General features: G+C 40.5%; 1 protein-coding gene across 3 annotated transcripts in view; it reads right to left on the bottom strand.

The window, feature by feature from the left end:
• Nucleotides 1-10,658: 10,658 nt before the first annotated feature.
• Nucleotides 10,659-16,788, bottom strand: part of spns2 (SPNS lysolipid transporter 2, sphingosine-1-phosphate) — a 93,555-nt gene continuing 87,425 nt past the window's right edge. Inside the window, exons 13-14 of one of the 3 annotated variants that reach the window (XM_015035346.1) lie at nt 14,900-14,955; nt 10,659-11,108 (exon numbers count right to left, since the gene is read on the bottom strand). In XM_015035346.1, the coding sequence (XP_014890832.1) occupies nt 14,904-14,955 (52 nt within the window). In that variant the 3' untranslated portion in view covers nt 10,659-11,108; nt 14,900-14,903. The remainder of the gene's footprint in view (nt 11,109-14,899; nt 14,956-16,788) is intronic. The other 2 variants (XM_015035343.1, XM_015035335.1) reach the window with 2 other exon arrangements.

The following is a 16,788-nucleotide window of genomic DNA, read 5'->3' as shown; positions in this document are numbered from 1 at the left end:
AGGGGAATAACAGATTTATATACTATGGAACAAATACACCTTACCTTGTTTACATTGCTGTAAACAAGAGGCGGCCATCTAACTGAAAGTATTAACTAATATTTGAGAAATTATATGTCTTTTTCGGTCGCATATTTTCTATGCACTTAGAATTAAAACATTTTAAATTTTGTGGCAGTAGAAAAAGAAACTACCACAAGAGGGAGCTCTAAGCTCACTTGTAATCATTCCACCAAACGGGTGAAACAGCAAACTGATTGGTTCCATTATATTTTAATGAGCCAGTTAAAATTCATTACAAGCACGCTGAATTATTTTAATCATCTAATCACATCGTGTCTACACATCCTTAAAAAAATCTTAAATTCACGTACTAAAATTAAAATGAATTAATGCAAGCTGGCTTTAAATACATTAATCATTTGACTTAAATCTTGTCATAGCGGCACTATTTTTTTTCTCGCGAGACTTTATTGTCAGGCAAAAGTTTGAGTCGCGCGCAGACACCTTTGCGTTCTGTGTTGCTAACTAGGGAGCTAGCGTCCGTTATGGGGCAAGTGCAAATTTAGCGCTAGTCGGCTGGTCGACGATTGTTTTCGCTACTGGCTCACTTCTGTTGCCAGCCAATAGTAGGCTAAGCTCCTGTATCCTTATACATATTTTATGCTTGAACAACAAGGTGCGCAATGAAGTCGGAAATTCTAATCTTACTGCAGTTGTGTCCCCTAGTTTCAGGTTCTGTATCGTGTCAGTGTGTATTGTAATAGCCCCCATCCTATCTATAGCCAAGAAAAAGGCACCTCACATTCGTTCAGAAAAAAAAGCAAAGATTTATATAAAAACACATAAATGAAAAAATTTTAATCTAATAGAAAATGATATTTTTAATAACCTGCTTTATCATAAAACAAGTTTAATAAAAGAGGCTGATTTCCCTCCCTCGCCCACCAGCAGTTAGCTTTGACTTCATAAGATTTAGGAGCTCTGTCACGATTATCTCACACATGATGATGAATATTTAATATTTAGTGAATAATCACACTCCCTGCATCCCATAAACCTCCATCTTTTTTCCCCCCTAACCCTCTCAAGACTTCACTCGGCTGCTGGTTCCTGTCTCGTCTGATGGATTCAGTGCTCGTACTTCCTGCAGGCTCTGTTGGCTTAATTTGATGAGGATGGATTCACTGTGGTTTTTAGCTGTTACCATTTTCTCTCGCTGGAGCTCTCAATTTATAAATTGTTAAATGTTCCGTTAAAGATCAGACATCTTAATCAGAATTTAATAAGGGTTGCATCATTTCCCTCTGCGGTCTTAACAGACATGAGCTATTCTGTTTTTTTTTTTTGTTTGTTTTTTAATTGTCAGTGTAAATCCAGATCATTATTTACAGATCACACTCCGCTCTGCCCCTCGGGGTCTTCTTGGATGAGCTCCCACAGTTTGTCTGTGCTCAGACTGTCCACAGGCTGTAAGGCTGCACAGCATACAGACGCTCTGTGCCATTTTGCCTGCTGTCCAACTCCGGCTGAAAAGACACGCTGCGGCACTTCAGCCAACAGAAATTGGTTGTCGACAGCGAATGTTCTGCAGATAAGAGAAACCAGAAGAGGGACACAGCTGCCCTGACGGTCATTTTTAATCACAAACAAGCAGCCAGGTTCTCCACACAGCGCATAGAGAGCCTCTCTCTATGAATGTCATCAGCTAAATGTGCCCATTCACATCTAATACCGCCACTCAGGAAGTGAATTGACTTGGGGATCAATGTTATTGATCAGAGTTATTGTCAGGAAAAGCTAGGATAAGCAGATTGATTCAGCCTTCAACCTGGATGTGGGCGCAGTGAGATGTATGTTGAAACTACAGCGACCTCCAGAACAGATTTTATGTGACGGATGAACAAAAAGTAACAGATAGCTTTGAAACAAAGAAAACAGAAACAATATGCTTTTAAAGACATTTTGTATATATTTTAAAATGTATGCTCAAAATAGAATTTTTTTAAAATTCACTAAACGCTTACTTGACAAGTAAACCACTAAATGTACTGAAATTTTATAAATATTTAGTATGTTTTAAATGACGTACGAGTGTATATACAACAGATGGCTCTAGCATTGAGGACTGCAGCCTCTGAGTCTAATTTTGGTCACATTTTAAATCCATGTATTGTTTTTCTTCCATTTCACAATGTGAAATATACCTTGGCTTTGTCTTTTTAAGGTACAGTACTGAGAGTGACAAACCTGCTGTTAAACCAGTTCATAAACTGGCTTTTGCTGGAATCATGTCTAATGTACAATCAATAGTAGCATTGAAGCACAAGATGTCAGTCAGATCTTGTGTTAGTTGGCAATAATCCCTTTTAAAGCCAGTGTCGCTCTGATTTCCATCTGACCCCGATCACATTGATATGACCTTTCAGTTTGGAGAGGGAGCCGAGAGCTGCTCCTCTCACAGCAAAAAAAAAAAAAAAGAACAAGGATTCCTCGTAACAGGATTTATTTCTCACTTTCGCATATGTTCGTTCTACTCAGCCCATGTTTATTTATGTGTCTGCTGTGATGTCATTATCTTTAAAAAGGACTTTAGGGTTTAAACTCCATATGGAATGTGGTGTGTATTTCCTCTATCTGGGAGAAAAAATAAACCTTTGTTAAGGTTTTTTTTTCTTCTTCTTCTTTCTGCCATATGTGCACAGGTGGTGCGTGTGGTCAAATCAGAGGTGAATGAAAGTGCATCAGGCCTCCATGTTATTCCGAATAACAGCTCCTTGTTCATAGCAGGCTGATTTTTCTGAATTAATAACCCATGATGTGTGATTGTGATATCCGCTTTCTTGTGGTAAGATGTATATATCTATTGTTCCTCTGTTGGGTTTAGGGAAGTGAGAACAGAGAGCAGAGCGTGAAAGAAAGGCCTACGTTACCCATATACTCTGCTTTTAGTTAAAGCTTTCGTTACAAAAAACTCAATCAAAAACTCAAGTCATAAAGGAGTCATTTGAGCAATTATGTAATTTAATCAGTCGTAACATATTTGACACTTTTAAAAGATTTTAAAAGGAGCAACCAGCCACCAAAAGGAAGCAAGCTTCACAACCGTCTAAAAATAAGTGCAAATGATGCTTTTTTTTTTACAGGAACTATTAAAAAGGACGAAACATCCAATAAATTTAGAAAATAATAATAATAAAAGAAACCCTGATATATAATTTAAAAAAAATCTGAATTATGCGCAAAAATAAGATGTCCATGTTGCTATGGAAGTCCAAGTCAAGTACAAAGATTTTTTTGTGATTTTCTCAAGACAAATCTAAAGTCATTAAATTTGAGATTCGAGTCTGCTTATTCAGTTTTAGCTTCTTGAGACCACTTCTCGTGTCTTCAAAAACCAAGATCTTCATCTCTCACCTTCAGGCATCAGCAAGTTGTACACAAGAATTATCCGGACTTATGAAAGTTCACAGCACATCTGATATTTTGAGTGTTTTTTTCAGGATTATTTTCCATTTTTCACAAAATAAAGCATTGTGTTTAACGTGTTGCCTTAGAATACATTCATGGATTTGTATTAAATTAGCCAAAGTAACAATGTGAGTGATCAGAACTTCACAAAGCCTCGACATCGTGACCCAAACCTCCCTAAACTGAAAGTCAGTTTGCACCTTGTAACCAGCGTCAGAGTACAGGTTGGACTGCTGGACTCATAGAAACAAAAGAAAAGGAGCAGCCTGTTAAGTTTTAGGCTTAGGGTTTAAAATTCAAAGAATGCTAGAGTTTTATTCAGTGTTCTGCTCTTTAAAGCGTTCTAAACCTTTGTAGGGATGATTCAATGAGGCAAATTATTATTTTTTTTAATTTCATTCTAAAGCTGTAAAGTGTTGAAATGGTTGGTGGTAATGGAGTTGGAAGAAAAGCTTTTATTACTTATACTACTGCTGAATACTTTCAGGAATAAAATATCTCTTCAGAAGCAGAAACGAGTTCAGAAAGTGGTTGGAGTTGCTGCTGTGTTGTTTTCCTGGGCGTGGGTTCTGGTTAGCTTTGAGAAAGACAAACATTTATTATACGTCGTGAACATACTGTATGTATACGTCTGCTCGCCTTTGTGGCTCCATTCATAAAAGCTTTATGTTTACGCTGCAGCCATTCACGAAGACGCTGCTGTCCCTCTGTGCCTCTGCTTCACGTGCGGGACCCACAAACGTTAACCGTCACGTACGTGGAGCCACGCTCGGCTAACCTTTTGGAGCGTTCTCCGAGTCTCTTTACGCTGCAGTGGGAACAACGGTGCTAAAAATGGAAACGTTTGAGCTAAACATAGCAGCTGAGACCAAGCAGCGTCATTCAGTCGTTGCTAACTCGGGCGTTCGCTCATGGTTAATTCAGAAAACGATGCTATTCGTAGCGCTAACGGGCTCCGTTCAGGGCCCTGAATCCACCGTGGCACACAACAAGAACCACTGCAGTCACTTCAGATTAAATGCTCAGGATGCGAAATCAAATGAATGGCATTGTGGATTCTCAGCTCATTATTATAACATCCAGCGTCCAGATAAAGGACACTTACTAATTTATAAGCCATTTTTAAAAATAATGAAATGAAAGTGATGATGCTTCAAGAAAAAAAAGATGATCAGAAACCAGAAGAGCAGCATCTAATAAGAGTCTGTTGCCTCTTATTATATTGTTTTGTTGATTGAGTTGCCCAAGTATTACTATTATTACTACTTTTATAGGCACAGGCGGTTTGCCTGTGCCTATAAAAGTATGGTCACAAATGAACAAACTAATGTATATTTTAATTCATTTCCAATTTTTCCCTCTTTAAATTTAGTTTGGTGTTGCTAATAAGATGAGAAAAAGCCATTAAAGATAGTTTGTTTTTCTTTACTTTGTAGCCCATCAACTACAGAGTAAGCTAATGCTAATTTGGTTTATAGACCAAATGCTACAAATGTTAGCACCTTATGAAAAAAAAACCTCACAAAATGCTAATGTTAATTAATTCCGTCCAGAAAAATTTTCAGTGCACTTTAGATGTTATTTATTTATTATTTTTTGGTGGCGTCTTAACAGCGGCTCCCGTAACTGCTATGGTAAAGGTAGGTTCTGCAGTGTGAGGTGGGCTGGAAGGTGAGAGACGCACACTGAAGGTGTGATTTCACGTGTTCTTCTTTCGTCTCTCTGTTATCCTCCATTTCTATTCAGACGGGTCGGGTTGCACTGCTTTCTCTCTTTGAATATCTTGAATGAAGATCTCTGGGCAGCATTGATTTATGCCTGCTGACAGACTGCTATTACGAGACTTCGCTACAAAAGTCAGAAAAGTTAATTTTGCGCGTGTTGCCACAACGTAAATTTTCGGTGTCATAAAAATCCTAATGAGCTCATGTTGACAGCATTGTCAGAGTGTTTGTTAGGCAGGAACCATTTTAATTTAAGCCTTCACAAGCCTTCTCATGTTTTAATCAGTCACCACTCACTGCTATATATGGTCACTTATATAGTTACAGTGAATCTTTGAACATTTACGGGGACGGGAGGTGTTCAAAGTGTGCAAGATGTTTAAACATTGTACAATTTACAAATTGGTACATTTTACTTCCAAATGTCTTTATCGAACTACCTATGTCTGAAACCTCAAGTGTTTGGGGGTATGTCTCTACCAGCTGTGAACAGATGCTGAAAATAGTCCCTCTCCTTTATTGCAAACAGTTCAGTCAGATTGGATAGAGAAGAGAGAATTATCAGACATAATTTAATTAAAAAGGTTCTGCCCTCCCCCACTCAGCTCCTTCAGACTAGCCAGCAGCAATTAGCAAACACCTGGTGAAACTGCGCATCTGCTGAGCTCACTATAGGAGCTGCTTCTCAGTGTAAGCGCTGGTACAAAGTTGTTAAAGAGTTAACAGAGGAGCCATGTTGTGGTGACTTCCTGAAGGCGGAGTTTCAAAAAGAGCAGGAGTTATTAAAGAGACAGAGGCCCAATTTCAAGGCATTTAATTACATTAATTCCTTTTAGATCATATTTGATATGTACAGCATTTTTTTTAATATAACACAGTGACTTGATTGTGCTATAAAATGGCACTATGTACCTGGAAAACACATACTGCCCTTTTAAGTGTAGCAGTTTAAGCTACGCTACAGTGAATAAATCAACGGTGTTAAATGAGGTCAAAGGTATTTTCCCTCCATCAGCTCAATAAGTGGGACCAGGGCAGGCGTGCCTGAACATGTGCACCGACATTAAAGACGCCTAAACAATACACCATTGAAACTTTAAAACCGACTGACATTTCCAAGCTTCACGTCCTCCAGCAGGTATTTATTTATTTATTTTATTTTTTCCACGTCTCCATAATTTAGCCAGCGTGTTCTACAGAGTTTGTCCTCTGTGATTTAAAAGTGGCAAAGTGCACATGGAAACTCCAGTTCCTGCTAGAATGGCTCCCCTTTTCCTGTCTACGCCCCTGGGTTTCCTGCCTGCCGCATAAGTAAGTGTTGCTGGTTGGAGCATGTGACAACTGCGGGACATTTTGGCCTGTTTATTGGGGGAAAGGGTGTTGGTCTCTCTGGGTCGTTTTCCCGCCGAGTATTTCTTCTTCTTCCCCTTAAAGATGAACACAGGGCTCAGGTAAATGAAAGGCCTGCCTGCCAACTCGTTGAACCTTTTGGCACAAACGCAGTGTGTACTTACTATTTGTGTTTGCGCAGCCTAGTCATAGACGCATCCATTAGCGGTTATTAGCTGTAAATGCGAGTCAATGCTCTCTCTAATGAGCGTCGGAACAAAAAGGCCCTTTTGTCGGAGCACTTCCAAACTTCCTGTGAAGGTAAATATTAGCTCTTCTGACTGCGTCTTCAGCATGGATGGAGCCCTGTGTCTGTGTTGTGTCCTGCAAACCGCTCAGGGGGCTTTATGGTGGCTTTATAAACTGAACATAGGCTTGCCTGACTAAACCTCAGTAATACTGTAGCTCATTCAGGGATAAACTCCAACTTTCTCTCACTGCAATAAGAACAAAAAAACAACAACAAAAAAAAGATTGGGTCTTTGTAAACCTCTGAAGAAAAAGATGAGCCCAGGGAGAAGTAAATGGTATTCAGTTCTCCAGAAGTGGCGTTTGTTTGGAAAAAAAAAAGGCTTTGAACTGACTCGCCTCGACTCAAAGCATGAAACTCTGAGGGTGACGCGAACAAAATGCGACATTGTGAAGGAGTGTTTGAATCAAATGAATTACTACATCAGGTCGCTGTTTGACCCCTTTAGATGTACTCTACATCATGTTTCAGGTGATAAAACATGTAATGCTTGTTGTGTCAACCTGCCGGGCCACTCGGGTCTTCTGGTTCTGGTTCTGCTCTGCATCAAAACCAAACATGGGGAAGCAGCATTCGGCTTCTATGCAGCACAAATGTAGAACAAACTTCCAGAAAACAAATCGATGCTAAACCCCACCTGTTTATAGTTCCCTTTGATTCATAATAACTGGAACGTTGATTAATATTATGCAGATGATTTTGCTTGTTTCACGATTAGTTACTGCGTTACGTTTTTATGGTGCGAAGCGCTTTGAGCTGCCTTGTTGCTGAAATGTGATATACAAATACACTTAATGTCAGGAAAAAATACACCCCGAGTCAATTTAAAAAGCAGTTTTCAAAATGTTTTCTTTAGGCAGCCTCCGAACAACCCGACCAAGAACAGGACCAACAAGCATAGATGGATGTAATTGTGATACCAGTACAAAAAGTCCCAACCTTTATTATCACTATTAGGCATGGACGTTAAAGGCAGCTGGTCAAATCCAGAGCGCGTGTACTTGAAATATAGTATCCTACCCAATATCACATCCAAGCAGTCATGATATATCGTATCGCTTTAATAAGGTGTAATGAAAGGCATTTTGAGGCTTTTATTTTTCTACTTTGATTCCTCTTTCATTTAACTAGCTTGCCGTCATGTTCAAAAGCTTATTAAGGTTCGGGTGATGGGGAATGCTGGCGTAACATCAGGTTCTCATCGATGGAAATAAAAGAAAACATTAAAGTCCCTTTAATTAGATAATTATAATATTTTCTGAGACCGTGCAAGGATTAAGCAGGCATAGAAAACAAAGGAACTAATGGATCCCCTCCTTGTAAAAAGCAGTAAACAAACACATACCACACGTTGGAATGAAGTGATTAAATAAGTTTATTTGATTTACAGACACTTTTTTCCCTTTTTTTTTTTTTTACAATGTTTTTCTTTTAAATCAAGTCCCCAAACACGCCCCTCCTGAAGGGGGGAGAATGGGGGATCACAGTTCACTTTCTAAAGTTAAATCCTCTGATTTCTCCGACATGTAGCTCTACTGACTAAAAACAAAAATAAAATCTGTTTTCTGCTCAAGATCAGAAATAAGTCGCTTTGTACAGAATTCTTGTATAACAAGAAACAGCACACACTTAATACATCACCTCAGTGATTGTTAACGTAGCACAAGTCAATGCAACAGGCTATTAAAAAGAAGAAAAAAAAATCAACTGGGTTTTTTGGCAAAGTGAAACTCGGTTCGTGAGCCATCCTCTTGTCTGTAGTATGACGGCGCAAAAAAAAAAAAAAAAAAAGTAAAAAACTAAAATAAATCAGCACTCACTGGGGATTTGGTGAGGGGATGGGAGGCATGAAGCGACACAGTTCTGCAACAGAGGTTGTGAAGACGATGCCAGGATGTTTTTGCAAATTATTCCCTGAACATTAAAGTGTGCAAAATGGTTCGATCGGTTATTCTAACAGAAAAAAACAAACACTAACAAATAGCATGGCATCCTTCCACTGAGGCTGCTTTAAAAACCATCACATTGCATTTTGTTCTGTTTATCTATATATATATGAGATGTCTGAATAATGATCACAGTTAACAGGATGATTTCTTAGTGACGTGTAAAGGTACTGTGTTGATTAATAGTGATACATACAAGGTGAACTACTTGGCGTTTAAAAACCAAATGACACAGGAAAAAAATAAAAATAAAGTGTTGTATATTCAAACCATAAAACTTCCCTTTATAGAATATTCTTCATTGTGGTAACAAAACAAATAAATACATTGCATTCAAGCCATCATTTATACAATATATTAAAGTTACTGCATGATATAGCTCTCTCTTCCTCTCTCTCTCTCTATCTCTCTATATATATATATATATATATATTTATCTGTTGTAGTTGTTAAAAAACATTTGGTAACATCAAAAAAAGACAAGAAAATGTAAAAACGTAAGGTAAGAAGCTTAGTTCATTAAAAAGTTGATGTGTAAACACGGCCGGCCGGACACAATCACATTCAGAGAGCTCCATGCAGCTGGAGGGAAGCTAAAGCTAATGATCCGGCCCGCATGGAGAGTCGCTCGTCGCCACGGGAACCCCAGGCCCGTCCTTTTCCCGTGTTCTCTTAGAGGTCGGGAAAGTGCTTTCTTTCCCTTTTAGTAAAGATGCGCTCAGAACAGAACGTGTCCTAGGAGCACTGGGTCTAAAAATAATAAAAATATATTTTCCTCCCAGATGAAATTCAGGTAAAGTTAAGCAACAGGAAGCGTTTAAGTCAGAAATGCCTGATGCTAAAGGTTTTCCTGTTCCTGTCTCGGATTCTTTTTGATTTCAATGACAAATTAGCTGATGACTGTCTCTCCAGCTCTGTGTTTTTCCTACTAATATGGGTTTGGAGGGGATTAGGTATCTACAGCTGCATGGGGGGGAGAGGTCTCTCTTCACAGTGCCTGTCATTGTATCACAACCCAGGACCGGACCGCAACCCTTCATTAAAAGCGACTCTGTCCATGTGTGGCCGTTTTTTTTTTTGTGTGTGTGTCCAGAAACTCAAAACCAACCATCAGAAAGCCAGCCGTCTAAAGGGAAAGCAACTCGCTGATAAGGCAGTAAAGGATAACAAAACGGTTGGTTTTCTCCTAAGAAAAAAAATCTTTTTTTTCCCCTATTGCTCCTCATATTATATATATATCTTCTTTTTTTTTCCAAGTCCAACGAGTAGCATTCCATTCCATTTCTTTTTTGGGAAAAGCATATGTAAGCATGTATATAATAAATAACAAAAAACAAAACAAGAATCCAGTGTTCGCTTCAGATCACGCAAACAGCATCGTGATCCTTCTGAAACAATCATTGGCAGCAACCTCCAGTATTAAACTTCAACATTACACACACGCACACACACACACACACACACACACACACGAAAAGAAAGTAATAATGTGCAGAAAGTTCTCACATCTGTCACATTCTCTGGTGCTGTCTACACTCGTTTTAAGTGCTAAAAGCTCAAAGGAAAACATGCATGAGAGGTCAAAGGAAACGTGTGCAGGTGGGGGGAAAAGCTCCTGTTCTTAAGGCCGATTTACTGACCTTCAAACAGTAACACCTTTTTTTTTCTTTTTGGCTCTTGGCTGACTGCTTTGTTTACATGCACAGCTTAATCAGTTAGCAGAACACTGCGACTGTGACGTAAACTGTGATGTTAACACTGCGATCGAAGGGGACAGGACAACATGATCGGAATAATTGGAGGAAAATCTGGGCTTTGTGTGGGGGAAAGGTGTTGTGTGCATGTAAACGCAGTCAGAGAGGAGGTTGTGAGGGAGTGTCGGTGGTCAGTGCAAAGTTTATAGGAATGTAAATGAGGCTATGGCACTTGGTGCAGACTAACAGCCGATGGTTCGATGCAGACGGACAAATAAGAGACGCGCTGTTGGCCGGGCAGGCAGGCAGGCAGGTAGACGGGGCAGGTTCACGGTCAGCATTCAGTAGTATGGCATCAAAAAGTCATTAGAGTTGCGTCGTCGTGGATCCTCGCAGAGTTGGGACGAAAAAGCTACTCCCCCACCTGGGGAGGTTCGAGGCGGAGCAAGACGCTCCCCCCGTTTTCCAGTTCCGAGTCGAAAACCAAACGAGAGCAGCAGGGAGCCCGCGAGGAGCAGGAGGATTCTAACGGTGATGACAAAATAAAAAAAAATATATAGAAAAGGACGGCGGGCACTCTTTATTTTGGCGTCCTCTAAACATCTGTGCAGATAGGTCCTCGTCTGCTGATCACCTGGGGGAGGAGAGAGACAGGAGAAGGGTGTGAGCTCTTCGAGTCGGGCCTCACCGCAGGACACTCTTGTGTAATTAATGCCGAGGTCAACAGTTCTTGGGCCATCTGGTCAGACCTTCCTGAAAGTGCCTGCACACTGTGACCAGACTGTGGCCTAAATATACTCCTGCACTCAGCATACCAACTCAAAAACCTAAACAGCACAAGCATTAAACAACAGCAACTGGGGATGGAGGTTATCGATTAACGAGCTAATCGACTCGTTAAAATGAGTCCCAGTCCAGCCCTGTGTGCAACACACATACTCCTCGACTCTCGTACCGGTTAATTAGCCTCGACTGAGGAATTACTGGATATACAAAAGTAAACAATATGTTTTGGTCGAGTGTGAACGGAGCCAATCTGGTTTGGGATGGAAGATTTTCCGTCGTTAATAGCCTCAGCGACGGTCATATTGTTTGGGAGCGAGGTTCTAAAACTGCCAGAGTGATGTTGAGACAATTAGAGCCATGAACGCCGCTTTGATTTGTGTGAAAAGCGGCCGTCCCGATAACAGCTCTGCCGTGAATACGATGGGGAAATGTTGGCTATGTGAGCTAATGGGAGTAGGGGGGGAGGCTGATTGGCCTGGCAGACCTACAAAGTCTAATCAAAGCAAAATGTTGCTTTTATGGCCGAGAGGATCCAAATCGTGGCTGGACGAACGGAGGGAGAGAATGAAAGGCATGCTCATCACACTGAGAAAGCAAAATGATCTTAAATTCAAGATTCCTTTTTGCCTCCAGCTTTGCACTTTGTGTGTGTGTGTGTCTGTCTGAGTAGGCGTGTGTGTGTGTGTCTGTCTGAGTAGGCGTGTGTGTGGTCTGTGGCAGTGCTGACAGAGGACTTGGAGCTTTTGTTAAATGATAAGAGTGCAGGAAAGTATGCGCCTGCAGCTGTACAAACACTTCCAACGGTAAAAGTTTTGCCCTGTGATGTGATTTTTTTCTTCTTCTTCCCCCCCTCATGGGGCTAATATGGGATCGCGGTTACTGAATACACGAGCGTGAAGCTCCGCTGTCAGATCTCCTGCCGATGTTTTGACAGCGCCAAGCTCGGGGATGCCCTCGCGTTAATCCTGACGTCCTGGAGGACGGCGGGATGAGGGGGAGGGCGGATGCGGTCAGAAGAGGCAGCAGAGGGAGTTAATTGGATCTCAGTGTATCCGATCTGCGCCCGGGGTTTGCGTTGTCGGTGGTTAATAGCCTGCGATGTATAACGGCTTAAGCGATTACTGTTTCTCTTCATCCTCATTTATTTAGACGAGATGTCTTCCCCCCCCTCCTCTGCGAATCTGCTCTGATTCCCTTCGACTTCTTGTCAGAGATAAATGCTGGAGTTGTTGGATCTTCTCCTTGAACTTTCAAAGCACGTTGCACTCTAAACAGCCGTCAGTGAAGAATGGTTGTACAGATTTTTATTTATTTATTTATTTATTTTTTGCATTTGGAGACAAAATTTGCTGAAAATCAGTTGCTGCAGAATGTCTTTGTGATTCTTCCATGGGACAGAAAAGAGCAGTTCAGCTCTGACCTGGGATAGCAATGCAACAATCAGGGATTTCTATAATTAGCAACTTTTTACAGTGGGAAACACAAGCTCTGGCTGTGTGTGTGTGTGTGTGTGTGTGTGTGTGTGTGTGTGTGTGTGACAAGAAACCCATAGAGCCGACCTCTGGAACATATGTGTGCCAGCCTTTCATGTCACCGGTCATTAGCTTTCGCCTGCTAAAATCCATCTGTCAACACTAATGACGCCCATTGAAGTAAAGGACAAATGTATAGATTTTTACCATTTCTGTTTTATGAAAGCCTAAATTTTTAAAAATTTACTAGGAAGTGGCGCCCCCCAAAGGAGAGGAGCCAGCACTGTAACATGCTGGCTACGGCACTGCCCAGACAACCCTGGCCAAAGGCATACAGAATCATCTTCTTCAAGTAAGACGTAAATATAAAGCCCAATAAATAAATACACACATATACTCTAAAAATGCATTCTAAAAAAAGAAAGAATTAATTAAAACTCTATGCTTGTGATGGCACACTTTTCAATGGTAGCGTCAATATGCTAGCGATAGCTTGCACTCTAATGGTAGCATTTAAAGTAACAGTAGCATATTAGCTTAAATGCTAAAATGCTACTGTTAGCACTTAAGCTAACAGTAGATATCTAAATATCTTAATGGTTTAGATACCATTAAATGCTATCTAATGGTAGCATTTGAGCTAACAGTAGCACGTTAGCAATTTTTTTATATAAAAGCAAAGCTTTACGGACTAAATGGAGTACATCAATGATAGAACTGCTTCTTTTTCTTCCACATTATGATTATGCATAACAAAGTTTGTTTTCATGTGACAAAATCTGAAAAAGTTCAAAGTGTGTGAATACTTTAGCAAACGCCCATCAGTTTCTCAAGCCTACTGCAAGATGTTTGGAATGATTTTCTGCAAACTGAATCCCAAATCACCTACAGAGCTGTGAAAAATCACTCCTACTGATTTTGCAAAATTGGCAACATTTACTTTTTGTCTATAAAGATGCAAACACCAAATGTGTTTATCGCTTCGATTGCTGATACATCTTGTATAACATTTTGCTTCATTATGAAATGATTGTATGCGTTTTGTACAATGCTTAAATTGTGGTGTTAATTTTGAAATGGTGTTTTATTTAAAAATATAAAAACATAAAGAAACCAAAGCAAAAGAAAAACATCTAACTGTTATCTGGAAGTGGGAGGCATATTTCACAACTGAAATCATTCTTTAAGTCAGCAAGATCCTGGGGTCGTAATCTACGTGAACTCGCACCTCCTCAAAGTTTTTCCATTTGGTTGGCTCTTCCTCTCGAATTTTACAGGAAGATGCAATGTTGGCAAATGATCACTCTGCTTTCCTCATCCGAACTCTGCCCATCCTGCCAGTTTTCCAGTAAGCTCCCCAGTTTTTTTTTTTTTTTTTTTTTTCAGTTGGCTTCATTTCGTCATGTAGAAAATAAGGACATGCTGTCAGAGGGTTTAAAGTGGTTCCTTCTTTACTTTTTTATTCACATATTAGTCATTTGTCTTTGCAAACGACATTTGCCTAACCTCTTTATCTAAACAGAGCGCTACTAAAAGTTAATGGGCACAAACCCTGAAGTGCACACATGACCTACCTGTTTCTTTGAGCTTGTGTGTTTTTACAGTATTTCAACAAAATAAAAAACTTTGACAGGTTGGTAAAGAAATCAGCAACGCCTTGACATTTGCTCTAACCGTGATAACCTTAACAAATAAGTCACAACAGATTCCTTGTCCGCCTTATCGGGGAGTCAAAGTTTATCCTTGTTATTATTCAGTGTCTGCTACTGTAGCTCCACCATTGTATACAGATGTAGCTGGTGCGCTGCCAATTATTGTGTTTTCGTCTGGGTTAATAAGTCCAGAGCTTGTGTGTGTGGGCCTGATAATGGCAGGAAGTAGGAAAAGCAGCTCAGGTCGTGATAAGACGCTGGTCAGCTCTCTGAACCTTCCTGAGTACAACGCGATGGGAAAACGGTTCACGGCGCAATCGTTCTCGCCTCGTCGAGTTTAACACGAGACGTTCCGCTTCAGGTGAGAGTCTGCTCAGATAATGAGTGGGGAGCTCTCTACATGCTAATGCTCCAGGGTTGTCTTTGTGTTATCAGCCACTCAAACTGCCCGACAAAGTGCTGATGTGAAAAGCACTAAAGTTCTTAAGTGGCTTTTGGAACAGAAGGTGAATTACCTGGTCATACCTGGACTGAAGAAGGTGGAGTCTGCTGCATCAGCTTCTTCAGCCTGAAAAGAGAAAATATGTTTAAGCAATGATTCAAGTACAAACATTTCATCATTTCCTTTGCATCTCCATGGTTCATTTCCCCCAAATTTTAATCGTCTCGTACAGAGAAAGTCCTTCTCTGTGTGTTTAATCACACTTCAGCCGTGATGCACACGCCGATTCTGGATGAGGCAGTTCTGCTCCGGCACATCACCAGGCAGAACTGTGAACGGCGTGAACGCGCGGGTACGCACTGCACTGTGCTGCGCTATTAATGGAAACCCAGCCGCTAAAAAAAGCTAAGAAGCTAGGAATAATAAAGCACTCTTGAAGGCTGGAAATAGGCACACGCGCTCCAGTGAGTTACTCGTTCGGCTCCGTGCCTTTTTTTTTTTTATTAATAGCAGAGAGTTTCTGAGGACACACTCAGAGGAGAGGGGGAGGGAAAAAAATGAGTAGCACTCTGCAAAGTCGGGGGGAATTTATAAATTGAAGGGTTTATGGCATGAATGGAATATATAAACACCACCACCAGTAACATGGAACAACCATCGGTGTCATTTTGCTCGCTCCCTGCGGGGCTGTTTGCAACTTATGAGAAATAAAACTGCTTCTCTGCTGCTGTTCTTTTTTTCTTCGTTGGGATTTTCATATTCTTTATGAGGCATAGAAGATATGGAGTCAAAAAACTCAACAGTGATGTGGGTGGAAATTAAAGGAGAGACACCTACGAGTACTATATGATAACTGATTTAAATCTGAAGTTTAACAGCTATGAGTGTCGTGTCTGTTAAGAAGCTGACTGCAGACTGCTGGAGCAGATAGCCTGACTAAGGTGACCTATTAGCTTGTCCAGCTACTGTAAGTGTAATGTGTATCAAAATCACACATAAATGTCAAAGAAAGTGTCATTATAACTAAAACATAATCAATGTTATATTATTATTACCATCAGTATGAATGTTGCGTTGGGCTGCTACTGCTGTCTAAAGTAATGCACCGTTCTGACCAAAAACAACCAATCAGAACCAGGAGGAGGGTTTTAGTGCTGTCAATCATCCTCATCCACTCACTGCTAGAGGGGCTAAGGGAAGATTTTATAAAGATTGTTTGAATTTATGTGAGTAATAAATATTTTTTGTTGTGTAATTGTAAAAAGAGTGGAGAGACAGGAAAAATCTACGTAGATTGAACACAATGTTGCTCACCTTTTTCTCTGGGACAGGGGGAAGGGGATATGCTGCTATCAGGGCTAAGGCTGCTGCTGTCTGACTCATCTGTTGCTAAGTGTGGTAAAAGGTACAGGTACAAGTTAAATATATGAATATCTTGGTAATTCTTTTCCTTGATTCATTAAATGCTAGTGAAAAAGTGGCAGACAGTCTATAGCTAAGCTAACTATGCTAAATGGTTGACAATCTCACACACTCTACACACCTCTCTTGGAGAAAAACTGTGTCAAATTCACTCTCGTTTTTTTCTCTGTTTCTATTGAAATCCTGACTTTATAATTTTTCTAGGCGGCACAGTAACTAACACAGTGGTTCTGGTCTGCTACCGACTGCTGCTGAACAGCGTCACCGTCAAGTGCGATAAGCAGGAACGAACCATTTCATGCAGATCCAGAGGGGGGTTCAGTGCAAATATGGATCTGTGCTTTTTGGTCTGGGAGTGGCAACAAGGGGCGCCACCAGGAACCTTGGGCCCCATGACGAAACATTTAATTAGGAACCCCCTTCTCAGCTGCTGTTACAATTTCTTGAGTCCATCTGACCCATCAAAGGTAATTGTTTTTGTTGTGTAATTGTAAAAAGAGTAGAGAGACAGGAAAAATCCACGTAGATTGAACACAATGT

The sequence above is a fragment of the Poecilia latipinna genome, unplaced genomic scaffold, assembly GCF_001443285.1.
Source record: "Poecilia latipinna isolate Pla-1442-1.1 unplaced genomic scaffold, P_latipinna-1.0 Scaffold20, whole genome shotgun sequence".
NCBI classification, from domain to species: Eukaryota; Metazoa; Chordata; class Actinopteri; order Cyprinodontiformes; family Poeciliidae; genus Poecilia; species Poecilia latipinna.
Note: the sequence above shows the minus strand (reverse complement) of the source record. Positions and strands in the feature narration are given on the sequence as shown.